Raw genomic sequence first — 15,138 nt, 5'->3', positions numbered from 1 at the left:
TTTCACATACCTAGGTAGTTATTGTGAGTATGCCAAGTCAACCACAGACCACTGTCGAGATGTGTCCATGCCTCTGATTCAGCCAGCCAGGATCAAAGGTCAAATTCTGACACACAGTTTTCGACTTGGCGCTAGTCTCAAGGTGCTAGTTAGATGCCTCCCAAAGTATCATTGAGAGAGGGAAGCGTTTGCAAGAGAGTTATTACCAGCGTTCATATCAGTGATATAGAGAGACGTTGATTCGCACACGATGTGGTTGTCAGAGTCGAAACCTGCCGATGGCACATGTACACTGGGACGGAGCCGAGACGATCACCGATGGGGATATGGTCTAGTGGTATGACATTCCCTTAGCATGGGAAAGGTGTTGGGTTCGATTCCCAATTTCTCCACATCTTTTTGCTTGGAAGCACTTTTTGCCTGGCCAGATGAATCTATGGTTCATGTCTTGTTTCTCTCGACAGAGACTGGGTTTGTATTTTTGTCTTCTTCGCATATATTGTGATCTGTGCATCTGAACTTAGACTGTCTGCTTACCTTACCTTGGACAGCCTTTTTGACACAGATACACAAACGGGATGCTGAGGTGATCGACAAAATTAAGCACTGTGGGGTCGAGCTTAGAGCAGAGCGGCGGCGGCCCGGGTGACTGCCGGGGCACGCACAGGGGATTGAGATTTTCCATGTCAAAAAAGGCTGTTGGCCTTCGCGACGGGGAGGGCGGTCCATCGCAGCACTGGCATGAGAGTGAGTGGCTTCTTTGGGCAAAAAAACGAGTCGATGATGCTTTGTGATGAGCATGGCCTGGGGGGGCTCCCCGTTTGTTCTGGCCGACCCGGAAATGTGGCGTAGAACTGCTTCATTCCCGGCAGAAATTGGGCCGGGACATGCATTGGCCGGGTCTGGAGTCGATTTTCGCTGATCAGCTCTGCCCGGCCAGATGGCCAGCCTTGGGGCTGTCGAGTAGTGTCCGGCGAGATGGAGCTTGAGATGGAAATAACCTTTTTGTGTCAGTTGATAAGCTCAGCCTGAGGGCGGCATCGCTGCAATGCTGACGAAATTGCATGCCTGCTCTCCAGCATGTCGTTTTGCTTGATTGACTAATTGTTTTCACGCCAAGACCAGAGTGTATCAAAGCATGACAACCCTGACAGTCATCCTGGAGAGGAAAAGAGATGCAATAACGGCGATTGGGCGGTACAATTGAAGATTGTTTGGGGGGGGTTTCGTTCCAGGAATGTGACAATCTACCTGGTTCTGCTGGATGTCCTTTGTGCCACCCCGCCGACCATCGACTTTGATGCGTTGTTTGCCCCCAGAGTCCGACTTGGACGGTATCCCGTAAGCCGTGACTGTAAGCATGAGAACCAGACCGACGCTGGTTTCTATCCAGGTCAGTCAGCGGGCGGCGAGAGGCGAGTGGTGTCCGGCATGTCAGCGCCCACCCCCTCCGTCATCGTGTCTTACGCTTCACGCAACTTCGCCTTTGCGCGCATACAGAACGAGAGAGGGGCGACCAGGTACGGAGATGCAAGCGTGCATGCATGCATACATGCATCCGGCGAGGAGGGTGCGGGAGGGGAGTGAGAGCGCCTCTGACGCATGATTGGGGCGTGAGGCTGCATCAGCCTTGGGTAGGATGCAGGATGGGCCTGTGGTCCTGGTGCCGTGATCTCCATCCCGGATGGGTGACACAGCTTGGGACGAACTGCTCAGCTGGTGGTAATCCGGGAAGCTCAGTCGCCCTCGTCAGCAGTCCAGGCGAGACAGGGAGGAGGGGGGGGGGCAAGCTCGTCGTTTTTGTGCCCGCTTCAGGATACGAAACACCGTCCCAGGCAAAAGATCTTGCCAGCGGGTTTCTCCATGGGCCATGGACGCGCACCGGTTTGCGTGCTGTACCCTGCAAGCCCAGATGCGGCAAATGCCAGATGATGGATGATGGCGAATCGAGGCAAGAGCTGACCAGGTGGCTCAGAGCCTGGCCCGCTGTGCTGTGCTGTTTGGTGAGCGGCGATGAGCAAGCAGCATGTTGCTGAGTGCATGTCACAGTCGCTCCCGGAACGTTTCCCGTGGCCCGAAGTGCGATTACTTGTTAGACACTAACTACGAAGTAGGTAGATGGATGGCAACTTGTCATCTAGTGTCCATTCCTGTCCACGGGGAGACTGGCCTGCCTTGCTTCGTACAGCCTAGTTGTACACGATGTATTTATGTAGTTATGTGTGCTCCCAGAGGTCGAGGTAGTCTGGTAGAGGAGGCTCAATGCCAGGTTCAATGGATGAGGGCAGAGGCGGTGGGGTCCAGTCAGTCTACAAGTACTGGGAATACGGAGCGACCTAGAGCTCCCAGCCCTGAATACGGGCCATGGCGCTGATCATCCACGAAAGAACTTGGTGACCTTGCTGGACACAGGCCAATGTACGACGTACCAGAGAGGAAGAGCAAACTACCTAGGTAGCGTGGATTTACTTGTACAGCATCATTGGCAAGTAGCGAGATGGATTGCAGGGCAGGAAGGAAAAGGGGCTCGTCCAGCACGAGATGCCGAAACATGGCATGGGATTCCCCATATCAATTTGAGAACCCTACTTACCTAGTAGCTGTCCAAGACGCGTGCTGGTGCTTCGGATCCTGGTAAGTGGTCCAGGGTGACAAGTGAAATGGGGAAAACAACAGAGCGCGGTCTATGGATGGAAGTATCCGGTCCCGGTTAGAGCCTCGAGCAACTCGACAGGATATGCTTGCTTCTTGGGCGATGGGTTGAAAGGGGAAGGGGAAAATCGGCCGCCAGGGTTCTGGCGGTACCTAAGGTACGGAGTAGTTAGATCGCATGCTGTACAATTGCGGGGCCGCGATTCATGGGAAATTCGATTGCACGCGCCGCCGTTCGACTGCTGGTGGTGTTCATGATGTGGATCGGGTTCAGGATGGGCGAGGGGGGAGAGAGAGTGCATTGGGAATGGCGATGCGTGGGCGGTGGACAAAGGGGACAAAGGACGAGGCGGCGGATGGCTATCCACCTGCACGCACGACTCGATGCTGGCCTTGGCCCTTGGCCTTCATTAGAGAACGCCGTCTCCATCCAATCTGGTCCATGATTTGAATTGAAGGTGTGACTGGGGGAGTGTGATATTGTTGTATTTTTCGTGGAGCAAGGAATGGAGAGGAGAATTGGCTTTTTCGTTAGGGGCCGTTTTGACAACGATCCTGCTGGCGCTTGTCGGGGTTGGTGTGTGTGTCTGGTGTTGTCCCTGTGTGCGAAACGCGTGCGTGCGTGTGTGGGTGAGCCAGAGAGAGTGAGAAGCGGCGCGAACCTGGGAACGGCTTTACCAGCAAAAAAACCCGACAGGCCACTCCCTCCGGGTCTGCTCCTGGTGCCCGTCTCCCTCGCGCCTGGAACGGTAACGGTGCCTATTTCATTCCTTTATCTTAGATTGCTCTCGTTTACGGACAAAGTGGGCAGCCAGAGCGACGCAGGAGGAGGCGAGTTTATTGTGCTATTTACGGTGTGAGTGGGTGCGTGTGTGAGAGAGGGTGGATGTATGTCTCTTGGTTTTTCCCTCGCTGCTCCATTGGCAGTCAATAAAGTACCTAGGTAGGTCCTCGATCGGCCGGATAGACATCATCGATATTAGGTGCAGTCCTGAGAGCGAGCGCGCGAGAGACGGAGCGAGGGACAGAGAAAGAGAGAAATCACGGGGAATAATGCATCGCCCAGGCACAAAATCCGATGGATCGGAGGGTGCTAATTCCTGAACACAGTGGCCACGCCCCCCCAGCCCCGGCCAACACGCATTGGTCCAGGCGAGGTGGTACCTAACGCCTAGCCGTACGGGTCCCATACGGATCATTTACCCACCCCCCTCCACTCTCACCTCAGTCGTTACTCGCCCCCGAGTACTTGTACCTACTTCACTCGATGCGGCAGCCGACCACTCAGAGTCGCCGCAGCGCGCATTTACAGTGGGGCCCTTTCCCTTTTCGTCCCGGCGTGTGTGGGCTCGGTGCTGTGCTGTGCTGTGCTTGTAACTTGTATCATTGATCTGTTGCAAGTGGGCTAGTTATCCATAGGGAGTTGCTGCTGCTGCTGCCCTGCTCACAGCGCCAGGTACTTCCAGGTTTGCCTTACGGAAGCAGGTACAGTGGTGGCCAAATGACCTGGGACCTCTTCCTCAGGGCTACAACGACCCGCGACCACGCGCTAGCCCACCTGCTTGCTCCAGCTGTCCAGCCCAGTTGAGCCTGCAGCTGCACTTGTCCCTGTGGGCACACGCTACACGCTACACACTCCCACACTCTCACCCTCGCTCTCCGTGCCAATCTCTCTCTCTCGCGGAGACCTGACTGACCCGTTCTGGTCTTGACTCTCTCTCGTCACATCCTCCTCCACACCTCTTCTCTACACCACTCTACTCACTCCTCCATCACAGCCAGGCAGAGAGTGTGAGGAAACCACCTTGTCCTCTTCCCTTTCTGCACTCTCTCGGACGAAACCCAGGACCGACATCGACGAGCTTGACCTGCTGCAGTCACCGGTGAACCACTCCATCGGCCCCCCCGTTGCAGCGCTCCTTTTCTACGCGACCCTTGCGCCCTCAAAAGCGACCTAGGCGACTCTTTCTTCGAAATAGCTTTGAGCGACTGCACGCCCGCACCGGTCGGATCATTCTTCTTCGGACAATCGTTTGGCTCGACCGCGCGACTCTGTGCGGTCTTCACAACCCTCGCTCTTTTCACTTCTGGTTTCTTTCTCTCTTGCCTGCAGAGAGCGAGAGCTTGTCTGTATATTTCAAACCCGGCTCCTATTCCACCATTCATCTTTGCCTCCTCAGGCCCGGTTCCCTTTGACTTTATTTCTCTTCCCACTCGACTCCTCCTTTCCCTGCATCGGAGCACCAGCAATCGTTTTCACGGCAGTTCCTAGATACCCTTGGCTACCTACAGTAGATCTGTTTTTAGTGACCGCCCGATTCGGACAGCCACGCACGCCACGACATTGCATTTTCCTGGGCTCGCCTGGGCTTCGTTTCTCGTCACCTCGCCGAAAACCCCCCCTTTTGGCCAGTCTTGCATCTCGCACATGCTTAGCGTCGCTTGTTCCTCTCGACGTACAACCAAACTTGCACTCTCTCCGGGAGCCTGTTTGGGGCAGCCCTGATGGATAGCCAGTCCACGACCACGGAAATCAAGCATCATTACCCTCCTACCACACCGTGGTCCTCCTCCTCTCGGGTGTCTTCTGCATCGTCCACACCGGGTCACAAATCGCTCCCCGACAAACCGGCCAGCTACCAGCCGCAATCGCACCTCGACTTGCTTCCCATCCTGTTCCCCCAACACTACCAGGCTCAGCTTCTGAACTACAACCGGCTCATCTCTCCCGGCAGAGGTGGCGGCGGCGGGCTCACCACTCCTCCGCTCCCCCCCGTCGTGTCCGCCCCGCACATCCAAGCCGCCCCGAGAGCTCGGTCAGTCTCCAAAGCGTCGAACAAGGATTCGCAGAACGGAAAGCCCTCCGGCGCGTCGTCAAACTGCCATGGGAGTAGGGTCAACAAGAACGCCGACAAATCCGATCGCGCGGTAACCATGGCCAAGGACAAGACGTCCAAGGTGCCGCCCAAGCAGGGCGACACGGCCCAATCTCTTTCCGCCCGTCCGCTTGCCCATCGCGCCTCCCAGAACGCCCCTACTCAGACGAGTTCGGTGCCCTCGACCCCCCACCAACATGCGCGAAATCATTCCATCTTCCCCGAGTCCCACGAGACTTCGCCCACCGCCACCCAAAACCACTCGCCGCGGTCTGCTTATTCGGAGACCAACTCGACCCTGCCCTCCCTCCGTCCCCTCCCGCCGCGTCTTGGCGGGTGCAAGTTCGAGACGGCGCTCGTTCGCGGAAGGAGGCGGATGCCCTACAGCTTGGGCACCGACAGGCTGGAGAAGAGCGACCTGGGCAAGATCAAGAGCAAACTGTCCGAGGACGAGGAGCGAAAACTCACTACCGACATGCGCGAGCTGTACGACAGGTTAAAGCCGACCGAGGAGAGTAGGCAGAACCGAAACCAGTTTGTATCAAAGCTCGAGAAGATATTCAACGAGGAATGGCCCGGCCATAACATCGGCGTGCACCTCTTTGGGTCCTCGGGGAACAAACTCTATTCTGACGATTCCGATGGTGCGTTCAACTAGGCTTTCTCTCGCTTGGTCTATGTATTGGGCTTTTGTTTTTCAAAGCTGACATTTGTTGCTTTGCTACAGTCGATATCTGCATTACGACAGATTGGAAAGATCTCGAGAACGTCTGTATGATTGCCGAACTGCTGGCAAAACGTAAGCGCAGCCACCTGTACTCGGACAAGCCTGGAGTGTTTGGGGCTAACATTGCAAAGGTGGCATGGAGAAGGTCGTCTGCGTCTCGTCTGCGAAAGTGCCCATCGTCAAGATCTGGGACCCAGAGCTCAAGCTGGCTTGTGACATGAATGTCAACAACACTTTGGCTCTGGAAAATACCCGCATGGTTTTGACGTATGTGGAAATCGACGAACGGGTCCGGCCGCTTGCCATGATTATCAAGCACTGGACAAGGAGGAGAATCATCAATGATGCAGGCACGTCCATTGATTGAAACTGAACCCCTTGAAGCATCCGTGATGCTAACACCCCATTCAGCATTTGGAGGAACGCTCAGCTCGTACACCTGGATATGTATGATCATCTGCTTCCTTCAACTTCGAAAGCCTCCCGTCCTCCCAGCGCTTCATCAGCGACCGCACCAGAAACGGCCGGCCGCCAATGGGCGGCAGTCCGAGTTCGCCGATGATCTCAACAAGCTTCGCGGCTTCGGCAAAGAGAACAAGGAGACGCTTGGCGAGCTCTTGTTCCACTTCTTCAAGTTCTACGCTCACGAGTTCGACTACGATAAACTCGCTTTGTCGGTGCGGCTTGGTAAGACCATCACCAAGACGGAGAAGGAATGGCATAGGTCTATCAACAATATGCTCTGCGTCGAGGAGCCGTTCAACACCGTGCGGAACCTGGGGAACACGGCCGACGACACCTCTTTCAGAGGACTCCACATGGAGTTGCGGAGAGCCTATGAGTTGATATCCGAAGCGAAGTTCGACGAGTGCTGCGAGCAGTACGTCTTCCCCAAGGAGGAGGAGCGCATCTGGCAGAAGCCGGCCTCGGCGCCTCGCCCCATCCTCCTGCGCAGCTCTTCACAGCAGCAACAGACGGGCCGCAGCGGCCGGGGTAACTACCGGGGCGGCCGACAGTTTCACCGGAATGGTAACAACAACCGTCGGGCTTCGTCGAGCGTAGCATACGAGAACAACCCAGTGTATACGCAGACCAGTCTTCCCATCATGACGCCTCAAGATCTGCAGTGGTACCAGGGCCAGGCGCCGAACGGCCACTATCCCCTCCACGGGGACATCATCAACTCTGCACTGAGTGCCCTGCAGATCCAGGAGCAGACCTTGCGGTTCCAACTCTACACGCAGTATACGCACTCGCAGGCGTACGCGCAGCAACAGGCGTTGCAGCATGCGCAACGGATGCAGGGCGGCGCCTCGTCACAGTCCGGCGACCGGTCTCGGACAAACTCGTTTGACAACCCGCCGCTGACTGCACCAATCCGCCCAGAGTTGTACATGTACCCAATGGCTGTCCAACAGGCTCCGTACTTCACCCACGCCGGCCAGGGAACTTCGTTCACCACATACCCGTCATCCCCTTCGACAACAAACGGTGCGCCGGAGTTCAGGAGAAGTCTGCACCGGTCTAGCGTAGCAACGGATGCTAGTGCCCCTTCCAGTACTGGCACACTGAGATCTCAGTCGCAGCCCGCGTCTAGGAGTTCCATGCCTAGCATACCCATGATTCCAGGATATCCTGGCATCACTGGCCCCAACGGCATGCCCGTATATCCCACGAGGCACGCTAGTGGAGGAGGGCCGCTTCCGAGCTTCATCCCGGACGAGAGCGGCGACTCGGAAACAGAAGCAGGACAGACTGGGGCCATTACCGAGTCTCCCACAGAGGAAGAGAGTACACGTTATGTCGGCTACTATGTGACCGAGACCACGCCCACACAGCAGACGATGCCAATTCCCAACGCGATCCCTCCCTTTGCCGACGTCGGTCAAGGGCGCCGCCGGCTCTCTACCGACCAGCTCCCGCAGACAATTCTGGATCGGCGGATGAGGAGGGCATCGCGCAGCCCCTCGCCGCTTGGGCATAGCCGGGCCTTCTCGATGGGTACCAACTCGGCCCCTCTTTCTTCGGCTCCTTTCGCGCCCGTGGGCAACACATTGCTGAAGGAGCCCCAGAAGCCTATCGTTGTTAATGGCACGCTAGGCGGGTCGGCTCGGCAACCCTCTGTCAGTGGAAGCGTGGCTTCCGAGGACATCGGCCCCTACGATAACCCTCTTCACATCAGTCAAAGCCCGAGCGTGAACGGGAGTTCATTCGAGCAAGCTGGCTCCTTTCCGGCTTCTGGCAGCGACCATAGCCCCCCGTACCCTGACCGCCCTCTGGTAGTCAATGGGTCAAGCTCTGCGTCGGCGACTCCTCAAACTCCGCAAGATTATCAGTCTTTCAACCAGCGCATGGCATATATGGGTTTCACTCCATCACCGTACGGTGTCATGCCAGGCCCTGCTCTGAATGGAATGACCCAGGTTTCGCCCATGAGCCGCCAGCGAGCCGTGTCTCGCCAACAGCAGAACGGCATAGCTCCCCTGGATCTTGCTGTTGCTGACCACTTCTCTCCAGAGATGCAGCATCTGTCCCCTGTGTACGAGACGCGCACTCCATCGCCAACAGTGACTAGGAGATTCGATGGCCAGGCGACAAATGGCACCCCGACTCCTGTCCCCGCCGGTGGACATCAAGATGGACAGCTGCATAAGGACACACCCAAGTCTCAGCAGAAGACCTCTCCCACTGAGATGCATGCTAAGAATGAGCACCAGTCACACCATGGTCATCAGAAGCATCACCCACGAGTTAATGGCATTGCAAGCCGCGAGAATGGGCATGTCCGGGCTGCTAAGAGCGAGAGTGATCACGCGAGCGGGTGGCAGAAGCCCAAGTCCCGCAGGAAGGGCGGAGACGCGAAGAATGCTGCAAGCAACCAGTCACATGGGGAAACACCACCAAAGAACGATGCCGAGCGCAAGGGTGGTTGATGCCGTGTTTTTGGAAGGTCGACAAGCAGCGTCCTTCGTGCAATACGAGATGCCAAAAGAGCCAGCCAACAGCACACTTGGATATCATGCGAATCGTTTTTCTGCCTGGGGCTGACAGCATTTTTGCATAATCAACCATGCATGCTTGCTGTCATTCTGGATGGTCACCGTGGTGTGCGGGTCGCCTTGAGTATCTGCATCGGGTTGAAAAGTGCGGCAGGCCTGAGATGAGTTTGGAGCTGAGTCCGGCTGTCGGACATTTTCGATAATGCCAGCTCTGCCTCATTCTCACGAAGACCACCCGGTTGAGAGATTTTCCCTTGGGCTGGGGTGTACGATAGAAAGGATTGCATGTTTGTTGCTGGTCAAACAGTACAGTTCACAAGCTTCGGAAGGGTGACTTGGTGTCGACGCCACCACTCGAGGCGTCTATTCAACCACAGGCCAGGTTGTTGGCTGTGGATGGAAGAGACCGACCAGGGTCTGATCAGGGTGGGTACGATTACTCGACGGTGATGATTCGACTGTTCGGTATTTTGCATTGCTTTACATCACAATCAGCATGGGCAACGACTACAGGCAAAGCGGCATGGTCTCAGCGATGTCGATGGGTTTTTCTTTTTATCTTTTCTGCTTCACTCCCCACCCAGCTGGCGGTTATTATATTTCCTTCACTTGTACGATGTTTGCATTTACCGATGGGGCTTGGGGGAGGGGAAGGGGGTGGAAAAGACGGGAAACAAAAGATCCAATGGCATACTTGTCTGGCTTTGCAGAACGGCTCAGCGATTGGGGATTGCACACAGCCTGGGGAGATACATGTTTCCACTACATACAGCCTTTTTTTCTTTTACTGAAAACCCCCCGGTCGGGTCTGGCATGCGACTTTGGGCCTTTTTTTCTTCGGTTCTCTCTCTCTCGTGTGTGTCTTGTGGTGGTATATGCATACCCGCGGGAGCAATGGGTCGGGGATCCTGGGAACCAGCGGCTCTGTCTCTTCTTGTGCTTGGGAGAGAGGAGGTCTGCGTGGAGAGGTATACCCGATGCGAGGGCCGATGGGAGTTTCAGAGAGCACTCGGGTGAAGGAGAGATATCACACTCTGTATCGATGCATGCACGAACCCCTTCCCCCACCCCCGTTTGCGTGCGGGAAAAGGGCGAGTAGGGGATGGACAAGGAAAAAAGGGGTGGGCGATGGCGAAGCAAAAAACTTCATTGTGTGAACTTTATGACCAAAATAGACTACTACAAATCACTTACAGGCGAAAAAAGAGGAGGGGGAATGGAGAGATAAATAACCAGAGGGGAAAAAAACAAGATATATAAAAAAAACAATAAAAATGGCATAAATTGACAAAAAAAAAAAAAAAATGCTCCTTTTCTTGAATGTGATGCAGGTTGCAAAGTGAACATCCGAGAACAGCCAAGGACTGCCTCCATCTACATGTACAACGAATGAGCTGCAAGTGTAATCTTAGATGATAATATATACATGTGCAAATACTGTCCAGACACTGGTGGACATCTCGTCTCTGTGGTATCTATCTATCATATCCCAAATGCATCGCTCCCCGGAAGCCCAAGGACTTGTCTAATACTGCCCAATAACGTACATATATATATATATATATATATATATATATATTCCATGATGATGTATGTCCCTCCCTCCCTCATACATCCCATCCCATCCCATGACTTTTCATTCCCATTTTCAAATACCCTTTTCCACACACACACACACACACAAAACATCAAATGAACCCCGTCCCAAAGTTATCCGCGATCCCCGTCGGGCTCTGCAGCCCGTGATTCGGCCTCCGCACAGGCGACGACGGCGACAGCGCCGGGCCGAGCCCAAAGTCGAACCCCTTGTCGAAGAACTGCTCCCTCTCCGCCGCCGGCACCACGGTCCGCGAAGGCGACGACGACGACCCCGACCCCGACCCCACTCCTTGCTTGCCGGCCGTCACGGGCCGCTGGTCCGGGTCCGCCGTGCCGTCGATCGTCGGCCTGCGCAGCGGCGGCGTCCAGGGCCCCGGCCCCACGGCCGCGGTGTAGCTCTCGGCCGAGAACTCGAGCGGAGGGGGCGGCTTGGCGCGCACCATCGGGCGGGCCGGGCTGCGCGGCGGCGGCGAGAGCGGCTGGTGCGTGAAGGAGGACGGCGAGTGCAGGGGCGGTGACAGCGGCGGCGGCGACGTCGGCGAGAGCGGCGGCGAGGAGCCGTTCGAGGCCTGCGGCGCGTTCGGAGACGGCAGAGGCCAGTCGGCCGACGTGGGAGTCGGGGGGACGAGGGCCCGCGACGTGGCTTTGAGCGGTGGGGGACGCGGGCGGGCAAAGTTGGGCGGCTTCGAGACCTCGGGCTCGGGCTCGGGCTCCGGGGCCCGGAACGGTGGTAGCAGCTGAGGCGGATCGATCAGGGGGACTGCAACACGCGGCGGGGGTGCCTCCTCTGGCTTGGGACGGGGCGGCCTCTTTGCGGGCGGTGCTCGTCGCTCGGATTGCGGGACGCCGTACTCATCCGGCTTTGGTCGAGGGGGTCGGCTCGTAGGCGGACGGCCAAGAGAAGCAGCCGAGAATGAATTTGCCAGCGGACTGCTGATCGTAGACTGGCTCACAGGGGAAATGACCCGCCGATCCGGGTCCATGGGACTCTCTGCGCGCTGAGTCTGATTCAGTGGGCTTCCGGATCGGGGGGCCTGCAGACCGGCAGGGCTATGTGGCCGAGGCGGTGGTGCTTGTGCTTCCTCCGGGGGCGGATGCCGCACTTGGACAGGATGCCTGATTACCGGGCTATCTGGCCTAGACTCCCGTCCCACTGGGCTATGGTTGTGTGGTCCATAACCCGAAGGACTCTGTGGCCGAGGTTGTTGCGCAATTGGCGGCGGCTGAGACCACTGGCCATGCCTAGGTTGTTGTCCTGCCGGGCTCTCAGGTCTGCGATGCCGGGCCATGGGGCTCTGATTCCGGGAGCCGTGGCTTGAAGGGCTGTGTGGGCGTGGAGGTCGGTCTAGCGGACCGCGCATGCCGCTCGGGCTATCTGGGCGAGGCCCTCTCATACCCGCGGGGCTGCGAGGGCGTGGGAGCGGTCCTCGAGGCGGAGGGCCACGTGGTGGGCCCCGCATACCGGCCGGACCATGAGGATGCGGGCCGTGGAAGCCGGCCGGACTTTGCGGTCGAGGTCCTCGCATGCCAGCCGGGCTGTGTGGACGTGGATGTCTGCCCATAGGGCTCTGGGTCCGAGGTCCGCCCATAGGACCTCGCATTCCAGCGGGGCTCTGTGGCCGTACCGGTCGTCCCATAGGGCTTTGTGGTCGAGGACCTTCGCCGTGATGCATCGGAGGCCGCATGCCTGGCGTACCTGCTGGACTCTGCGAGCGTGGTCCTCGCTCAGCAAAGGGCAGAGATGGCCGTCTTTCGCCCTGGCCAAATCGTTGCTCCGCTTCTTGCTGAGCCGCCTGAGCCGCCCGTGCCGCTCCCTCGTGGGCCCTCTGCTGGTTGACGAGCGTCCTCTCGAGCTCTTCAATCTTCATCGACAAGCTTTGTCGCCGTCCGGGGTTGATGGTGAGCGTATCTCGCTTCGCCGCAACGTTCTGGATGATGGGCCTGCTCTCCCAGCTTGCTCGCTCCTCGTCGTCTTCCTCCTGCGACATCGGTGGGCTCGGCAGCTCTGTCGGACCGTTGAAGCCGTGAGACAGCGGTCTATGAGGGCCACTACTAGCATCCGCTTTGGAGAGAGGGCTCTGGGACCGATCCATGGGTCGTTTGGAACTAGCAAAAACGGCGCGCTCCCCCGTAACCGACTCAGGAGGGGACGGGTAAGAGTGAGAGCTGGTCAATGGGACGCGCAGGTCCTTTGGCCGCACACCTGAAGAGGAGCTAAAGGCTCGCTGTGCCCGAGCCTTTGCCTCTTTCTCATCTCGGTCGATCTGGTCTGAGATGGCGTCGGCGATATTCTCGGGCTTGTCACCCAACAAGGATGATCCGTCGCTGTCAACGTTCAGCTGCAGCGCGTACTGGCCGAGTGGCGATTTGGACCCAGTGGGCGTAGGCCGGTTGAAGTGCACGTCGAGCGGGTTCACCCATGGTTTCGTCGCACCTTGGCCGCCGTGCGAGGTGCTCGGGCGAGCAGACGAGCCCGCACCTGCGCTGATGCTCGGAGGGAGGCCGAGGCTTACGGTGGACGTGTTCCCAAAATTACCGCGCAGAGCGGTGTCGGAAGCGGACTGCTTGAGGCTGGTGAAGCTTGGCACACGGGTGAGGTTGTTCATGTTAGACAGATCATACATGCTAGAGGCCGCGAGGTTATGAGTGTCGTGGGCGTAGGGCGTGGTCTTGAAGGCGCTGGTCCTGTTTGAATATGCGGTGCCCGGCCGCGAGAAGGAGCGGATGCTGCCATTGACGACGCCCTTCTTGTTGACATTGGTACCAAAGAACTGACCCTCACCGAGAAGGTTCTGATCGATCTTTCGTGGCTGTTGCGGAGCTTGAGGCTCTTGAACCTTGTCCGGCTTTCTGCACCGGTGAGGTTAGGCCATCAAGATCAGTGACATGAGAGAGATTCGTCAGACTTACTTCTTCTTGTCACCGCCTAACTTGAGGCCGAAGAAGGAAACCATGATGGGAAAGGAGTGACAAAGGCCATGCAATGAATCTTTGAGAAGAGCAAGCAGGGATGCTTGAGGTGAAGACGGGTGGGATCAGTTGAGCCGAGAGATTTGTCTAAATAGACATGGAATGAGAGGATAGATAGCCTGGTGCTCACGGAGCAGATCCCAGGCAGAAATAAGATCGAGAGAAGGGCCGGTCGTCTGTATCGCCTACGAAACGCAGTGGTGGATGTTGGTGAGACGAGATGAGAGAGTGGACGCTCGAAGCGGAGCAAAGGTTATCTGCAACGAAGGAGTGACGAGTGAGTTCCCAGTCGAATACCGCTAGTAGAGCAGTCCTCCAAGAGGTTTGGGGATTTGCGACAAGATGAGTAGAGCCGGCCAGCAGGTTAAGGAAGGAATAGAGGTACGGCAATGAAGAAAAGCCACACAGCCCACCCTGGGTCTGGAGACGATGAAAGAGAAGAGAGGGGACTGATGGGGGGTGTAATGACAAGCAATATCGACGAGGGAACGATAGGGCTGTGGATTCCCTCCCACGAGCACAATGACCCGGAAAAGGCAAAAGAGGATTGAGTGTGTGGTTTGGCAGGCCGATCTTCAGGGGTTTCTGGACCGAAAAGCGAATGACCGTTTCCCAAAGGAGGAGTGTGGGGTGGCAGCGAGTGGGCTCGTGTTTGTGCCTTTTATGCCTGCTTGCTCTGCTTTGCTTGAATACGGCTAAGACGGATACTGGAGAGGCCCATGCAGGACACTGAAAAGAGAAGCAGAGTCAATGCACTCAGAGACAGTAAGATTGAGGCCAGCTGCAAAGAGGAAGGCGGACGGGCGACCCCTTGCAAAAGAAACGAGATAATCGACAAGCAGCTCATGCCCAACACCACACACACATGCGCGCACGCACACACAGCTTGAAAAGCACAGCTGGCTTTCTGCAGAACGGTGTCCATAAAATAGAAATGGGACAACTTACTCCATAAAACTCACTGGGTCGATGCAGGTGGGCAAAGAGGTGCAAACATGGGCCATATTATGGGGGATCCAAGAAACCAGCGCCCCAAAAGCGCAGAGCTGAGAGGATCCATGGACGGACTACTGACGCTTGTCAGGGGACCGGGGCCGTGGCGGCTCGCCGTCGTGAGACACTAACGTCCCGGGGGAAGGTCACAGTCGTAATAGCGTCCTCTTTGAGTCCCTCCACGGTGCAGATCCACGATGCACGCTGTCGGCTCTTGTTTGCTGGCCTCCGATGCTGAATGTCTACGGAGTAGACGCAGACGTGGAGCTGTCTGTCCACTTTGCAATGAGCCAGCGGGACAGTAAAGAGGTGGCTGATGAGC

At 56.9% G+C, this 15,138-nt stretch overlaps 2 protein-coding genes across 2 annotated transcripts; one reads left to right on the top strand and one right to left on the bottom strand.

Moving 5' to 3' along the window:
- Positions 1-5,157: 5,157 nt before the first annotated feature.
- E0L32_007957 (uncharacterized protein) lies at positions 5,158-9,188 on the top strand (the record flags this gene model as incomplete). Its single annotated transcript, XM_031142758.1, has 4 exons — positions 5,158-6,172; positions 6,256-6,327; positions 6,387-6,522; positions 6,572-9,188. The coding sequence occupies 4 exons, from the start codon at positions 5,158-5,160 to the stop codon at positions 9,186-9,188; spliced, it is 3,840 nt and encodes a 1,279-aa protein (XP_030992807.1).
- A 1,776-nt stretch (positions 9,189-10,964) lies between these two features.
- On the bottom strand, positions 10,965-13,807 carry E0L32_007956 (uncharacterized protein; the record flags this gene model as incomplete). The annotated part of the gene is made up of 3 exons (XM_031142757.1): positions 10,965-11,613; positions 11,706-13,703; positions 13,764-13,807. 3 exons carry the CDS (start codon positions 13,805-13,807, stop codon positions 10,965-10,967), a joined length of 2,691 nt encoding a protein of 896 aa, XP_030992806.1.
- Positions 13,808-15,138: the final 1,331 nt, after the last annotated feature.

This window comes from Thyridium curvatum (assembly GCF_004353045.1).
Source record: "Thyridium curvatum strain D216 chromosome Unknown NODE_50_length_306471_cov_79.392670, whole genome shotgun sequence".
NCBI lineage: Eukaryota > Fungi > Ascomycota > Sordariomycetes > Thyridiales > Thyridiaceae > Thyridium > Thyridium curvatum.
This window is presented reverse-complemented; position numbering and strand designations above follow the sequence as displayed.